This window comes from Chiloscyllium plagiosum, chromosome 6, assembly GCF_004010195.1.
Source record: "Chiloscyllium plagiosum isolate BGI_BamShark_2017 chromosome 6, ASM401019v2, whole genome shotgun sequence".
NCBI lineage: Eukaryota > Metazoa > Chordata > Chondrichthyes > Orectolobiformes > Hemiscylliidae > Chiloscyllium > Chiloscyllium plagiosum.
This window is the reverse complement of record NC_057715.1, coordinates 48,611,512-48,627,920: the sequence shown is the minus strand read 5'-3', so window position 1 is coordinate 48,627,920 and position 16,409 is coordinate 48,611,512. Positions and strand designations below refer to the sequence as shown.

The window sequence follows — 16,409 nt, the reverse complement described above, 5'->3', positions numbered from 1 at the left end:
AGTAGTTGCCCCTTGAACAAGTTCCACATATCATTTACACTCTTGCCTTGGAGTCTACTTTTCCAAGCCACACATCCTAAGTCATGCCTCACCGCATCATAATTTCCCTTACCCCAGCTATAATTCTTGCCCTGTAGTACACACTTATCCCTCTCCATCACGAGTGTAAAAATCACCGAATTATGGTCACTATCCCCAATGTGCTCACCTGCCTCTAATTCTAACACCTGGCCTGGTTCGTTACCCAGAACCAAATCCAGTATGGCCTCACCTCTTGTTGGCCTGTCTACATATTGTGTCAGGAAACTCTCCTGCACACATTGAACAAACACTGACCCATCTAACGAACTTGAGCTCTAGCTTTCCCAATCAATATCAGGAAAGTTAAAGTCCCCCATAACAACTACCCTATTACTGTCACTCATCTCCTGAATCACCTTCCCTATCCTTTCTTCAATGATTCTAGGACTATTAGGAGGCCTGTAAAAGACTCCTAACAGGGTGACCTCACCTTTCCTATTCCTATATAGAATTCCTATAGCGTGGAAACAGGCCATTGAGCCCAACAAGACCACACCAACCCTCTGAAGAGGTATTCCACCCAGACCCATTCCCCTACTGTATTACTCTACACTTCCGATGACTAATGCACCTAACCTACACATTCCTGAACACTATGGGGCAATTTAGCATGGCCAATCCACCTAACCTGCATATCTTTGGACTGTGGGAGGAAACTAGATCACCTGGAGGAAACTCATGAATCCACAGGGAGAATGTGCAAATTCCAAACAGACAGTCGCCCGAAGGTGGATTTGAACCTGGGTTCCTGGCACTGAGGCAGCAGTGCTAACGCAGCCACTGTGCCACTCACTTCTTTTGCTCCTGTATTTTATTAATTTGTAGCTAAAGTATCGCTGACAGTGTATTTATTTATTCCCGGTGAGTTATCGTCAGTTGTCAGGGACAGGAGGGTGTGGCTGTGAGTGAGGCAGGTAGAGGGATCCAGGAGGTAGCATTGCAGGAGCCTTAACCTCTGTCCTTGACCAAGGTTCAAGAGTATTGCTCCTTGTGTGGATGGGAATGGGGTCTACTGGGAGGATGAGTCAACTGAAAGTAGTGCAGTAGCCATTCAAGTGGGGACAGAAAAACATTGCTGGAGTTGGGCATGATATAGTTAGAGATATAGAAACTGTTCTCTGTGAGCGGGTTCAAGAGTCCCTAAGGTTGTGTTGTCTGTCTGGTGCTCAGGTTCAGGATATCTGGCCTGGGCTGCAAAGGAACTTGGAGTGGGAGGGTAAAAGTTCTGCTAAGGGAGTATTAACAGATAAGAATTAAATTAAAATGCAAAACCAAAAAAGGTAATAATCTTTGGATTGCTATCTGAGCCACAAGCTAATTGCCACAGGATCAATAAGATTAAACAGGTAAATGCATGCCTCAAAGATTGGTGTGGGAGAAATGGGTTTGAATGAATGTGACATGGTACCAGTACTGGGGAAGAAAGGACTTGTTCCAATGGGGCAGTCTTCATGCGAACGATGCTGGGACCAGAGTCTGAGCAAATCGCATTATTAGGGCAGCAGACAGGGCTTTAAACTAAATGGAGAGGGTTTCAGTTATCAGGGTTATTAGAAAATCTGAACTAAAGGAGGAGGCAAGACTGCAGAACTCAGGAGAGATTATTAAAATCTCCAGTACAGACACAAATAGGACAGAGTGATTGGAAAGGGTTAGCAGTCAAATTTCAAGCACACTGGACAAATGAATAACAATGAGAAGAGGGACGGTTAATACAGGACTGAAGGTGTTATATCTGAATGTGTGCAATGTAAGAAAGAAACGTAAATCTGTGTGGGTAGAATTGAGTAACCACAAAAAGTTTAAGAAATAAAACAGTTGCAAGTTGGGTATAGGTCTCCAAACAGTAATCAGGAGCTAGGTGCAAGATAGAAATTGTGCATGGGGAAAGCAAAGTTATAGTGATCATGGGGGATTTCAATATGCAGGTGGACTGGGAAAATCAGGTCATTTGAGGATTGTAAGAAAAGGAATTTGTAGAATATCTACGAGATGGCTTTTTGGAGCAGCTTGTGGTGGAGCCCACTCAGGATTTAGTACTGTGCATGAGGCAGACTTGATAAGAGAGCTCAAGATGAAGGAACCCTTTGGAGGCAGTGATCATAATATGATTGCAGAATAAATTCAATTTGGAGAGGGAGCAGATATAATCAGAGGTATTATAGCTGAATAAAGGCAACTCCAGAGGCATGAGGGAGGAGTTTAGGTAGAATTGACTGGGAGAGAAGCCTAGTAGGAAAGACAGTGGAATAGCAAAGGTAGGAGTTTCTGGGAGTAATTCAGGAGACACAGCAGAAATTCATCCCAAGGAAAAATCAGCATGGTACAAGGAGGATGAGGCAACCATGGCTGACTAGGGAAGTCAGAGTAGAATAAAAGCAAAAGAGAAAGCATATAACGTGGCGAATGGAAGTGGGAAACCAGGCGATTGGGAAGCTTACAGAGGGCAAAAATAAAAGAAATAAGGAGAGAGAAGATTAAACAGGAGGGTAGGCTAGCCAATAATATGAAGGAAGCCTGTTACAGTTTCTTTTGAAAACTAAAGGACAAAAGAGAGGTGAAAATAATGCTGGAGAGGTAATAGTGGGGAACAAGAAAATGGTTGAGGAATTGAACAATGACTTTACGTCAGTCCTCACAGTGGAAGACACAAGTAATATCCCAAAAGTTCAAGAGCGTGAGGGGGAAGAATGGAGTATGGCAGCCATTACAAAGGAGAAGGTGCTAGAAAAAAAATGAAAGGCCTAAAGGTGGATAAATCACCTGGACCACAGACAACAACACAGAATTCTAAGAGAGATAGCTGAAGAGATAATAAAAAGATGTTAGCAGTGATCTTTCAGGAATCACTAAAATCAGGGATAGTCCCAGAGGACTGGAAAATTGCTAACATGACAACCGTGTTTATAGATGACAGAATAGAATCCTTACAGTGTGTAAACAGGCCATTTGGCCCAACAAGTCCACACCAACCTTCCAAAGAGTATCCCACACAAACCCATTTGCGACCTCATTACTCTACATTTCCCCTGACTCATGCCCTTAACCTACACATCCCTGACCACTGCGGGCAATTTAGTATGCTCAATTCACCAAACTTGCACATCATTGGACTGTGGAAGGAAATTGGAGCATCCAGAGGAAACCCACACAGACACGGGGAGAATGTGCAAACTCCACACAGACAGTCACCAGAGGCTGGAATCGAACCAGGTATCTAGTGGTGTGTGACAGCAGTGCTAACCACTGAGCCACTGTGCACAAGATGGAAAATTACACACCAATTCGCTGAACCTTGGTTGTGGCTAATATCCTGGAATCCATAGTGAAGGATGAGATTTCTGAATACTTGGAAGTGGACGTAAATTTGGGCAAAATCTGCATGGTTTTATCAAGGGAAGGTCATGCCTGACAAATTTGCTAGAATTCTTTGCGGAAGTAACGAGCAGGTTAGACCAAGGAGAGCCAATGGATATCATCTACCTGGACTTCAAGAAGGCCTTTGATAAGGTGCCACACAGGAGGTTGAATAAGATAAGGGCCCATGCCATTAGATGCAAGGTGCTAGTATCTATAGAAGCTTGGCTGTCTGGCAGAAAGCAGAGCGCAAAAATAAAAGGGTCCTTCTCAGGATGGGAGATTGTGATAAGTGGCGTGCCACAAGGCTCAGTGGTGGGACAACCTTGCACTTGATACATTAAAATCTAAATGAAGGAACTGAAGGCATTCTTGCCAAGTTTGCAGTTAATATAAAGATAGGCAGATGGACAGGTAGCACTGAGGAAGCAGGGAGGCTGCAGGAGAAATTGGACAGGTTAGGAGAGTGGGAAAAGAAGTGACAGATGGAAATAGTGAGGTTGTGCACTCTGGTCAGAAGAGCCATGGATTATTGGGAGAAATTCAAAGTCCGAAGTGCAAAGAGACTTAGGAGTTCTAGTCCAGGATTTGGTCAAGGTAAACTTGCAGGATGAGTCAGTAGTTCGAAAAGCAAATGCAATTATAGGATTTATTTTAAGAGGCCTTGAATATAAAAGCAGGAATATACTTCTGAGGCTCTATAAGGCTCTGGTCAGGCCACATTTGAAGTATTGTGTGCAGTTTTGGGCCTCATATCTCAGGAAGAATGTACTGGCCCTGGAGCATGTCCAGAAGAGGTTCACGAGAATGGTCCCAGGAATGAAAAGCTCAACATATGAGGAACGGCTGAGGACTCTGGGTCTATACTCAGTGGAGTTTAGAAGGAGGAGATTGGATTTAATTGAAACTTACAGAATACTGAATGGCCTAGACAGAGTGGATGCTGGGTCGTGCTTCCATTGGTAGGACAGACTAGAACCAAAGGCCACAGCCCTTTCAGAATGGAAATGAGGAGAATCTTCTTTAGTCAGAAACAGTGGAGAATCTATGCAATTCACTGCCACAGAATGCTGTGGAGGCGAGGTTATTGACTGTATTTAAGACTGAGATAGATAGGTTCATGACTGTTAAGAGGATAAAGGGTTCCGGGGAGAAGGTGGGAGAATAGGGATAAGAAACTTATCAGCCATGATTGAATGGCAGAGCAGACTCAGCTGGCTGAATGGCCTAATGTCTGCTCCTATGTCTTATGGTCTTGCAGGAAAAGGGAAATTTGCTCAGTTATGCAGTATCTATGTCTCAGTACTGAAAAGGTTGGGGACCAATGCCTTGACAACCATTTTTGTTGTGTCATTGAGTAATCTACCATCAAATCAAAACTAACCCCATTGACTAAATACTTGCAGTTGGTGGGTAAGGAAATCTAAACCTTTGTACAAATCCAATTTTATTATAATCAGCTTTTACCTAAAGTCCCAGTTTAAATTCTGAAGTTTGTCGCTTTCAGTAGAGTTTAATTTGGCATCTACTGGTAGTGCTGTTAGGCTTAAGTTAATCAAGGAAGCACTTCTTCTGTAACTGGGTCAGATAGGTCTTGTGTGTTAGGAGCATATAAACGATCCAAATTAGTGATCCAGCACAGGAGGCATACCTTGCATTAGAGTGCTGGAATTGGGTGATTATAAGAATACAGGAGGAAGGAAAGACATTTATCTTCCCTTTTGCTCTACTAACTTTTTTTAGATTTTAGGAAATGATGCTTACTTTGCAACTACAGAAGCTAGTTATTTGGTAAGTATCTGTTGACTAAACTATTCCTAAACTTCAACATAGTATTAATAACTAGTAGAAAGGTTAGTAAATGCATAAAAAGCAAATGTAGTATTTTATTCAATCTAGTAGGATGAAAGAAAGGACAGACAGTGTGCTACAACTGTAGAAAGTGGACGCTCAGAGGTCCCATTTTGGTCCAGGGCAAATGTTTGAAGTTTGAGCAACTGTGGTTAGTAATCTCTGGAATCTTGTGAAAATCAGAGGAGAGTGATCAATGTATGGGTCAGACTGACATGGGAGAAGTGGGATCCAGTTCATTTCGCATAGATACAGGTAATGAGGAAAGGAGGATCTATATGAACCATTGGGATGATCTTCACTTGAACCATGCTGAGATCGGTTTTCTTGCCAACTGCATAACAGAAGAAACAGACAGGATTTTAAACGAATTACAGAGTCGCAGAATCCTTAATGTGGAAAGAGGGATTCAGCCCAATAAATCTATACCAAAGAACATTCCAAATGCAGGGTTACAGTGATAGGTTAGGGTTGGGTCTGGGTGGAATGCTCTTCAGAGAGTTAGTGTAGAATTAATGGGCCAAATGGCCTGCTTCCACACTGTCGGCATTCTATCCCAATAATCCCTGCATTTATGATGGGTAATCCACCTAGTTTGCACATCCATCTACATTATGGGGCAAGTAACCATGCCCAATCGACTTAACCTGCATATCTTTGGATTGAGAGAAGAAATTGAAACACATGCATACAAAGGAAGGAGGTACAAACTCCGCATAGACACCGTCACAAGAATGGAATCAAATCTGGGACCCTGGCAACATGAGGTAGCACTGCTAGCCACTGAATTAGTTAGGGAAGGGATAAAATCTAGAAAGATGTGGCAAATCAAAGAGTGGAGTCAAGGTCAAAGAGGATAGGTATTAATGCAGGAGATTATAAACAAACTATAACAATAGGATCGGTACATTTAGGAACCAACTAAAGAACAAGGCCATCCTGGTATCATGTAATGAGTTTGGGGTGGGGGGAGAAAGAGAGAGAGAGAGAACACACGAGAGAGAGAGAGAAAACACATCAGAGAGAGAGAGAGAACACACGAGAGAGAGAGAGAGAGAGAGAAAGTAAATCTAAAACTGAATTAAGAGAAGACTAGGATTTACAAGAATAAAAAAAGGATAAAATTAAATACTTACCTGAAAACACAGCCTTGAAAACAAAACAGATGAACAGAGTCCGCAAATAAAAATAAGCAACAGTTGTCTGATTACAATTACAGACATAGCTACATGAAGGCATGAATGGGACCTGACTATTGAAGGTTACTTTTATTTAGTAAGAACACAAAGCTAGGAAAAGGCAGAGAGGCTGCTGTGTTTTTAATATGATGGTATTAGCACAACAATAAGGATTGATTTAATTTCAGGAAACCAGGATGTCGAAACTATTTGCATAGAGATGAAAATTATAAAGGAAAAAAAGTGACTTGTGGGAGTGAGGCAGAGAGAAAAGAATAATGGCAGCTTGTCAGAAAGGCATAGTGATAATCACAGGAGATTTTAGCCAACATATAGACATGCTGATATATGTTAGAATACTGATGTCCTGGGGAAGTATTTGCTTATGAAGTTGGGGATGTTAAGAGGGGTGAGAACTTACACAGAGAGGCAGTAGAGAGGGAAATGACAAAAGCAAAGACAGATTGGGAAGTGAATGTAGTGATAAACAAGGGATCCAAGGGTCAGAATCAAACAGAGCCAAAATACAAAATAATGCAAATGGTACTAAGAATGTTTAAGACGACAACACTTAAGGCTTTATACATCAATGCACAGAGGATTCACAATAGAGTGGATGAATTCATTAAGCAAATATGATTAATTTGATATCAAGTGTATGATATAATTGTGATTTCAGATGTGGCTGCAGAGTGATCAGGTATGGGAACTGAATATCCAGAGGTTTTTAGGAAGGACAGACAAAAAGGAAAAGGCTGGGTCGCATTGCTGGTTAAAGAGGAAATTAGAGGAAGGAGATTAGCTCCAGTGAGTGGAATCTGTATTGATACAGCTTAGAAAAAACAATGGGGAGAAAACCCATAAGGGGATCTGTATACAAGAAGGCATTGAAGAGTCAGAGCAAGTAATAAAGATACAGCTGTAATTATGGGCAATTTTAATCTACACATAGATTTGGAAAATCCAAACAATAACAATAGGATCAGTACATTTAGGAACCAACTAAAGAACAAGGCCATCCTGGTATCATGTAATGAAAAACAAATGACTGGCAATCTAGGTGTTCAAGACCTTTTGGGGAAAATGACAATACAATAGAATTTTTCATTAAGATGGAGTGTGACATAGCTGATTCAGAAACTAGGGTTCAAAATCTAAATAAAGGATAACTACAATGATAACAGTCATGAACCTTTTTTGCGGAATCTTCCTTACAGGAACTATGGTGGATAGGCAAGGGCAAACATGAAAAAGATTAGATTAGATGACTTACAATGTGGAAACAGGCCCTTCGGCCCAACAAGTCCACACCGACCCGCCGAAGCGTAACCCACCCAGACCCATTCTCCTACATTTACCCCTTCACCTAACACTACGGGCAATTTAGCATGGCCAATTCACCTGACCTGCACATTTTTGGACTGTGGGAGGAAACCGGAGCACCCGGAGGAAACTCACGCAGACATGGGGAGAATGTGCAAACTCCACACAGAGTCGCCTGAGGCGGGAATTGAACCCGGGTCTCTGGCGCTGTGAGGCAGCAGTGCTAACCACGGTGCTGACAGATGAATTGCAATAATTGTTCATTCCTCCAGCATGAAAATAAGTTGGACCACTTTTCCCGAAAATGACTAACAAAGGAAATTATGGACCGTGTTAGATCCAAGGAAGAGGCATACAAATTAGCTACAAAAAAAAAGATGATTGGGAGCAGCTATGATTCAGCAGAGGAAGACAAAGGGATTGGTTTTGAAGGTGGGAAGAAGTACTTGGATAAGATTGAAGGGAACATACAAATGAAATATATAAACTTTTACAGATGGACTGCATTCTAGAATCTTAAAACAAGAGGCTAGTGAGAAAATTGATGCAAAAAATATTTTGTGGGACGTGGGTGTTGCTGGCTAGCCAGCATTTATTGCCTGTCCTGAATTGCCCTTGAGGTGGCTGTGTGGGTTGATCCACAATTGTTTTCTTCCCACTTTTACAAAAAGAATTATCATGGAAGGACTGTTATTCTGAATTTATTTATTTTTCTCATTTATTACCATGATTTTGTACATTTGAAGGTCTGTAAGGCTGGAATTTTTATTTGGGGAGAAAGTGAGGTCTGCAGATGCTGGAGATCAAAGTTGAAACTTTATTGCTGGAACAGCACAGCAGGTCAGGCAGCATCCAGGGAACAGGAGATTCGACGTTTCGGGCACATGCCCTTCTTCAGGAATGAGCAGAGAGTGTTCAGCAGGAGAAGATAAAAGGTAGGGAGGAGGGACTTGGAGGAGGGGCGTTGGAAATGTGATAGATGGAAAGAGGTCAAGGTGAGGGTGATAGGTCGGAGGAGACTAACTATCCGTGATCCCAGTCTGGTTCACTGTGATCCTGACCTAGGTGGATGAGTCCAATGGCCTGCATATCCTCGGTGGAGTGGGAGGGGGAGTTGAAATGCTGTGCCACAGGTTGGTTGGGTTGGTTCGTCCGGGTGGCCCAGAGGTGCTCACTGAATCGCTCCGCAAGTAGGCGGCCTGTCTCCCCATATAGAAAATGGAATTTTTATTTTATTTTCCTAAGATTTTGGACTCAAGAATCTATACCTAGGTACCCAAGATGATGCTGTCAGTGACGACTTGCAAACCTTTCACTGTATTCATGTGAGTTTGTGACAACAAAGTGAATTCAATTCAATCCATGTCACCAAGAACTTTGATCCAGTGACAGTGAAGGAACTACGATATATTTCCAAGACAGGATGGTGAGTGGCTTGGAGGGAAACTTGACAGTGGTGGTGTTCCCATGTACCTGATGCCCTTGTCCCTACAGATGGGTAATTGAGAGATTGGAAGTTATGATGATGATCTTGGGTGAATTTCTACAGTGCGCTATGTAGACAATACACTCCACTGCCAAGTGTTGGTGGTGGAAGGAATGGATACTTGTGGATATAGTGCCAATCAAGCAGGCTGCTACGTCCTGAATGGTGTCAAACTTTGGGTGCTGTTGGAGCTGCAACCATCCAGGGAAGTTAATTTTCTAACACTTGCTTGATTCAGGGAAGGTCCCATTTGATTGGAAGATAGCAAATGTAATTCTTTTATTCAAAAGGAAAACAAAAAGCAGGAAATGACAGACCAACAATCACCATAGGGAAAATATTAGCAGCTATTACAATAGCCATTATAAAAGGCCACATTTTTGGATGTTCGAAGTAATCAAACAGTTGACATTTTTATGTGAAGGGGAATTCATGTTTAATCATCCTATTACAATTCTGAGTGTGTATCAGGTGCTAAAGGGGAAAGGGTGGAGATACTTACAAGTAGTTTGATATGATGCCACAAAGGTTATTGTAAAAAACAAAATGCTCATTGTGAAGTGCGTGTAGCATATTGTCATGGTTACAGAATTGTCTTGTTCAAAAGCAAAAGGCCATCTTAAAAGGATGTTTTTCAGGTTAGCAACATTAATGAATGGCATGCCATTATTTGTATAAACTACTTAAACAAAGGGATGCAAAGCAGCATGGTGGCTCAGTGGTTAGCACTGCTGCCTCTCGGCGCCAGGGACCTGGGTTTAATTCCAGCCTCGGATGACTATCTGTGTGGAATTCGCACATTCTCCCAGCGTCTGAGTGAGCTTCCTCCAGGTGATCCACAGTTTCCTCTCAGTCCGAAAATGCAAATATAGGTGGATTCGCCACGCTAAATTGCCCATAGCGTAAAAAGACATGTAAGTAAGTAAGGTGGATTAGGCATGGGAAATGCAGGGATAGGGTAACGTAGGGGATGGGTCAGGATGAGATCCTCTTCGGAGTGTTGGTGTGGACTCAATGGGCTGAATGGCCTGTTCCCACACTAGGGAATTCCATGTAATCTATGTATGTAAAAGCATAGTTGTCAAATTTTCCAAACTTGAAGATAGGTAGGAAGCAAGTTGAAAATAGGACATAGTGACCTCAAAGGAATATAGGCAAGTGAGTGGGCAAAATTCTGACAAATAGAGAAAATGTAGTGGAAAAAATTGAAATTGTTACTCTTGTTGCCAAAATGTACATAGATGCAAAATATCTAAATAGTGAGAGATTGCAGAATTCAAAGATGGAGAATATTGAACCATGAAACGTTAATGTAGTAAGTAATTAGCCAAGCTAATAAAAGTTATAGCTTATTGTGAGGGGACTGAAACAAAAGTAGAAGATTACGCTTCAGTTCTACAAAACACTGGTGAGGTGACATCAGTAGTATTGCGCATATTTAAAAGGAGGATGCAGATGCATTGAGGCAGTTAAGAGGTTTACAATGTCAGTACTTGGAATAGATGGATTGTTTAATGAGGAAAGGTAGGACAGGTTCAGGCTGCAGCTGCTGCAGTCTAGTTAAGCAAGATGCAACTCAATAGCAATATAAGATCCGGAGGATTCCTGATAGGTTGGAGAGAATTAGTTACCTGAAGACTCAAGGGGCTACAGACTGGTCGAGAAAGAGGCTAACAAAAGCATTATGCCACAGGTACTAGAACCCTGAAATAAAAACAAAACTAAAAGGAATGAACAGTTTTTGCTTCATCCATAGATAGAGAAACATAGTTACATTTCAGGTCTGTGATCTTGCACCAGAATTCAAATTCTCTCCAAAAAGGTGACATCAGGTATGTTGTAGTACTTTTTGCTTTTATTTTAAGGACGGAGGCTATGAAAGGTAGAAACAGGACTGAGGCCTAAAGTGTTAAAAGGAGACAAACAGTTGGATCTAGTTCTCGTGTACCACGTTTTTCTACAGAATGAGATAGTGCAGAAAACTCCATGACCTCAACCTTTCAAATTCTTTTCGATCATAGGGCAGCCTCTCTGGAGACCTTCAGTAAATTGAAGATGTTCCTGTGCTCACAAATTGCTCTTTGAAAACAACAACCTGTGGCATCACAACACTGGAACACACCATGGAAGTGACCCAAGGTCCAGGCATTCCATCACTTCCATTTTACAAGGGATACCTCTTGAGACATGACTTGGAGTCACTCTTACATTCCTGAAGAAGGGCCTGTGCCCGAAACGTCGAATCTCCTGTTCCCTGGATGCTGCCTGACCTGCTGTGCTGTTCCAGCAATAAAGTTTCAACTTTGATCTCCAGCATCTGCAGACCTCACTTTCTCCTCACTCTTACAGGCCAATGCATAACATTATCAGCATTAACAAAGGTAGTCTTAAGTGGAAACAGTGATGTAAACATGTAAATAAAAATGACTTTGTGGCTTGCTTGTCACTCATTTCACTTAGTGGTCTGAATCCATTATTTCAAGTTGAGAAAGAGTAGAGCTTTGCAGTGATTCTGATCACCTTCCAACAAGAAAGTTGAGAAGTACATAGTTTTATTGCAAATTTAAACATCTCTGGATCAGGAAACTAGCATGTAGCATTTATACCAGGCAACACAAATCATGTCAAATAAATACTGGGATTATCAGAGTTTAAAAACTGAGATGTTATTTAACTAAATTCTCTCAAGTTATGTTAAAAAATCAGGGAACAGAAGAAAATTAAAAGTACTGAAATAAAGAAAAATACCTGTAGCTGTTCCACCGCATCTTTGTGTGCTTTTTCCATGTTGTTCATTTTTGCTCTAAGATTAGATTCCTGGTATTGAAAATCTGCCTTCAACTCAGTCAGCTTTGAATGGGGAAAGAAAAAGAATTTGAAAAGCAAAACCCCAGTTTATCCCACTGAATGTTATATTGTTTAAACTTTGTTTTTCCCCATTTCTTTCCCTGAAAAAAAATCAACTGGCGCATTTGTACAAAGAATACCTTTTGTCCAGGCAACATTATAAAGTTTTGAGATCATAGAGCAATACGTTTCATATACCATATACATAAGCTTTCCAGCTGGAAGCACAAGACAGCAATCTGAATGTGATTGAAGTTTTTCTTACTCTTCCCTTACCCACAAACACATGAGCCAAAAATCACCCCAATGCTGTCCTTTCAAGAATTCATTAGTTCAGCATATACCGCTGCAAATATAAATGCATTATACCTGTTAGCATTTAATCTACCTTTTTATCTCTTTCCAAGATAGTCTGCTCTTTCTGCTGCAGAAGCCTTTTCAAAGACATCACTTCTTCCTTTAATTGGTTGATTATTACAAAGTTGTCTGTCCCACCAGAATCCATTGACTGGGTTAATGAGCTGCTAGTAAGAAAGAAAACGTTGCTTAATAGAAAATTAAATCACAACTTCCTAAAACCATAATGTTACTTTAAGATGTCAGGTTGCCTTCATTTCGAAGCATGTTCTATGAGCCAAGAAGCTGTGCGATGAAGCTGCACCCTTGCATTTCAGCTTGTAATTGAGTTCAAGGCTTTAATATAGCAGGGTGGGTCTGTTAAATATGCAATTTTCAATCTAAACATTAAGCAGAACCCTTGGTTTGTACCAAAAGACATTCATAAATTTATAATAATATCCAAATATATAGAAATCAGATTACCAAGCTCCCTCGACTAGCAGAAGGCAGTTAATGATCATTTTCATTTGTTTGTGTTTATCAAAATGCTGTATTTATCATTTTAAAAAAGTAATGACTAAGAAAAATGACTTTTTAAAAAAAGTAATTCACTATACATGAAAGTGGAGTTCAGCAGAAACTCATATAGCAGGAAAGAGTTCAAGGGGATTTAATTTGATCAGAAAAACTTAAGATCAGGGTTAAAGTCTTCTCACGGCTACTTGCAATAGTTGGCGTCACAGAACTGGAACTAACGTGAGGAATCTGCGAACTGCAAGAACAAACCACGACAAGCAGACCAAACACAGCCAGAAACCCTAACCACCTTACCATACAAAGAAGTTTCAGAAATGACAGCCAAACTACTAAGACCCCTCGGAATCCTAGTAGCACACAAACCCACCAACACTCTCAAACAAAAACTAAAACTTAAAAGACCCAGTACAATCCATGGACAAAACCAACGTCGTCTACAAAATTCCATGCAAGGACTGCCACAAACAAACAATACGTAGGACAAACAGGAAGAAAGTTAGCCACCAGGATACACGAACACCAGCTAATCACAAAAAGACACGACCCTCTCTGCCTCGTAGCCCTACACACGGAGGAAAAAACCCCCACCATTTTGACTGGGACAACACATCTATCCTGGGACAGGCTAAGCAAAGACATGCCAGAGAATTCCCAGAGGTCTGGCACTCCAACCACAACGCCATAAACAAAGACATAGATCTGGATACCATCTATCAACCACTCAGAAAACAAACGGGGAATGACACTGTGGGCGGCACGGTGGCACAGTGGTTAGCACTGCTGCTTCACAGCGCCAGAGACCCGGGTTCAATTCCCGCCTCAGGCAACTGTTTGTGTGGAGTTTACACATTCTCCCAGTGTCTGCGTGGGTTTCCTCCGGGTGCTCCGGTTTCCTCCCACAGTCCAAAGATGTGCAGGTCAGGTGAATTGGCCATGCTAAATTGCCCGTAGTGTTAGGTAAGGGGTAAAATGTAGGGGTATGGGTGGTTTGCGCTTCGGCGGGTCGGTGTGGACTTGTTGGGCCGAAGGGCCTGTTTCCACACTGTAAAGTAATCTAATCTAATCTAACATAACCACAAACCCCAGGAACCCCTTCCAGGACAAACACAAATAGAAAGCAGGAGACAACAGCTTCGCTTCACTTGGAGGTCGCCACTGATGATGTTACCTAGCCAGGTAATGAAACCTACAGCTCAGCGAGCAAACCTACACCCTAAACCTCAACCTGAGCTACAAACCTTTCACCTTAAGTAAGTACTTTGCATTGATATTCATCCAGGAGAAAAATATGGAGATAGTGAGAATTGTGTGTAGCATGTTATTATGCGAGGAATTTCAAAATCAGGAAAGAAGTGGAATCAGGAAAGAAGTGGTGTTGGATCTCTTGAAGAGCATTAAGGTCCCCACGCCCCTATGGTATTGACCTCAGATTATCAAGAGAGGCAAGTGAGGAGATTGGTCAGGCCTTGACCAACATCTTTGTAGCCTCGTTCGCCACTGGAGTGGTCCCGGAGTACTGACGAGTAGCTAATCCGCTATTCAAGAAGGGAAATAGAGATAGAGCTGAAAATGTGTTGCTGGAAAAGCGCAGCAGGTCAGGCAGCATCCAAAGAACAGGAGAATCGACGTTTCGGGCATAAGCCCTGCTTCTCCTGTTCCTTGGATGCTGCCTGACCTGCTGCGCTTTTCCAGCAACACATTTTCAGCTCTAATCTCCAGCCCTCACTTTCTCCTGGGAAATAGAGATAATCCAAGAAGCTAAAAAACCAATGAGGCTCACATTGATAGTTGGGAAGCTAATGGAAACAATTCTTAGGGAATTAGTCACAATCTCCATTCCAAAAGGCATCCTTCCACCACGACCCTGTCTCTCATGACTATCCATCTTGCCAGCTCATCCTGATACCATGACTTTACCTTTTTGTGCCAATCTGAACTGAGACAATTTGTCAAAAGGCTTTACTCAAATCCATATCGACAACAAAGAATCCCTACAGTGTGGAAACAAGTCCAAACCGACCGTCCGTAGAATAACCCATCTAGACCCCTACTCTATTACTCGACATTTACTCCTGAATAATGCACATAACCCACACACCATAGGCAATTTAGCACGGCCAACTCACCTAATCTACACATCTTTGGACTGTGGGAGAAAACCGGAGCACCCGGAGGAAACCCACACAGACATGGGGAGAATGTGCCAACTTGACACAGATGGTTGCCCGAGGCTATAATCGAACCCAGGTCCGAGGCACCGAGGCAGCAGTCCTAACCACTGAGCTCAAACATCAACTGCTTTTCCCTCATTCATCTTCATCACCTCCTCAAAAAACACAATCAAGTTAGTGAGGGATGACCTTCCCCTGCACAAAACCATGCTGTCTCTCACTAATAGGTCCATTGCTCATAAATGTGCATAGACCGTGTCCCAGAGAATCTTTTCCAATAAATTCCCTACTACCAATGTGAGGATCACAGGCCTGTAATTTCCAGAATTATCCCTGCTACCCTATCAATTCCTTCACTTTGTCGAATACCAACTAAATTATTAGTTTAGGATCCCACTTATCTCTTCTGACTCCATGCATTGATTCCCTCCTTTGACGGTGCATGGTTGTGCACGCACAGTTGGGCACATGTGTGTATACACATACGTACAAAAGACCTTGGGATTCTCCCTAATCCTGTTTGCTAATGACTTTTCATGACGCCTTTTAGCCCTTCTATTTTCTTGTTTCAGTTCTTTCCTACTTTCCTTATAAACTTCAAAGGGGTTCGTCAGTTCCCATTCCCCTCAACATTACACATGCTTTCTTTTTCTTTTCGACCAAGAACATAACTTTCCACATCAGTCCTTCATTTTCAAAAGAACGAGCCACTCCTGAACACTTAACTGCCATTTAAATTACTCCTATATGTCCAATGTAGATCTACCCTCAAACAGCCACCTCTAACCAAAATTCTCCAGTTCCCGTTGTAGTTTGTCTTCCCTCAATTTGATACTTTCAGCCAAGGACTGTCATTATCCTGATCCAGGAATATCTTAGAACTCTTAGTATGATGGACATTTCCCTCGAGATGCTCCCCCCCACTGACACCTCACTCTACTCGGCCTGGCTCATTTCCTAAAACCAAGTCCGGGTATAACTCTTTCCGTGGTTGGAGTGTACACGCAGTGTGTCAAGAAACCCTCCTGAATGGTCCTTACAAATTGGGGCTCATCCAACCCCCAGCATGACATGACCCCCCCTGTTAACATAGGGGAATTAAAAAAAACACCCATAACAGCCCTGCTGTTATCTCATCATTCCAAAGTCTGTCTACATATTCTCTCTGCTATCTCCCACTGGCTGTTGGGAGGCCTGCAATATACCCCCAGCATTGTGATTTCACCTTTACCATTCCAG

The 16,409-nt window shown here is 42.0% G+C and overlaps 1 protein-coding gene across 6 annotated transcripts in view; it reads right to left on the bottom strand.

Moving 5' to 3' along the window:
- Positions 1-16,409, bottom strand: part of fam76b (family with sequence similarity 76 member B) — an 89,535-nt gene that overhangs the window by 15,525 nt on the left and 57,601 nt on the right. For 5 of the 6 annotated variants that reach the window (XM_043691479.1, XM_043691476.1, XM_043691477.1 and 2 more), the window contains 2 exons: positions 12,512-12,647; positions 12,025-12,126 (listed from right to left, as the gene is read on the bottom strand). In XM_043691479.1, the coding sequence (XP_043547414.1) occupies positions 12,025-12,126; positions 12,512-12,647 (238 nt within the window). The remainder of the gene's footprint in view (positions 1-12,024; positions 12,127-12,511; positions 12,648-16,409) is intronic. The other variant, XM_043691478.1, reaches the window with a different exon arrangement.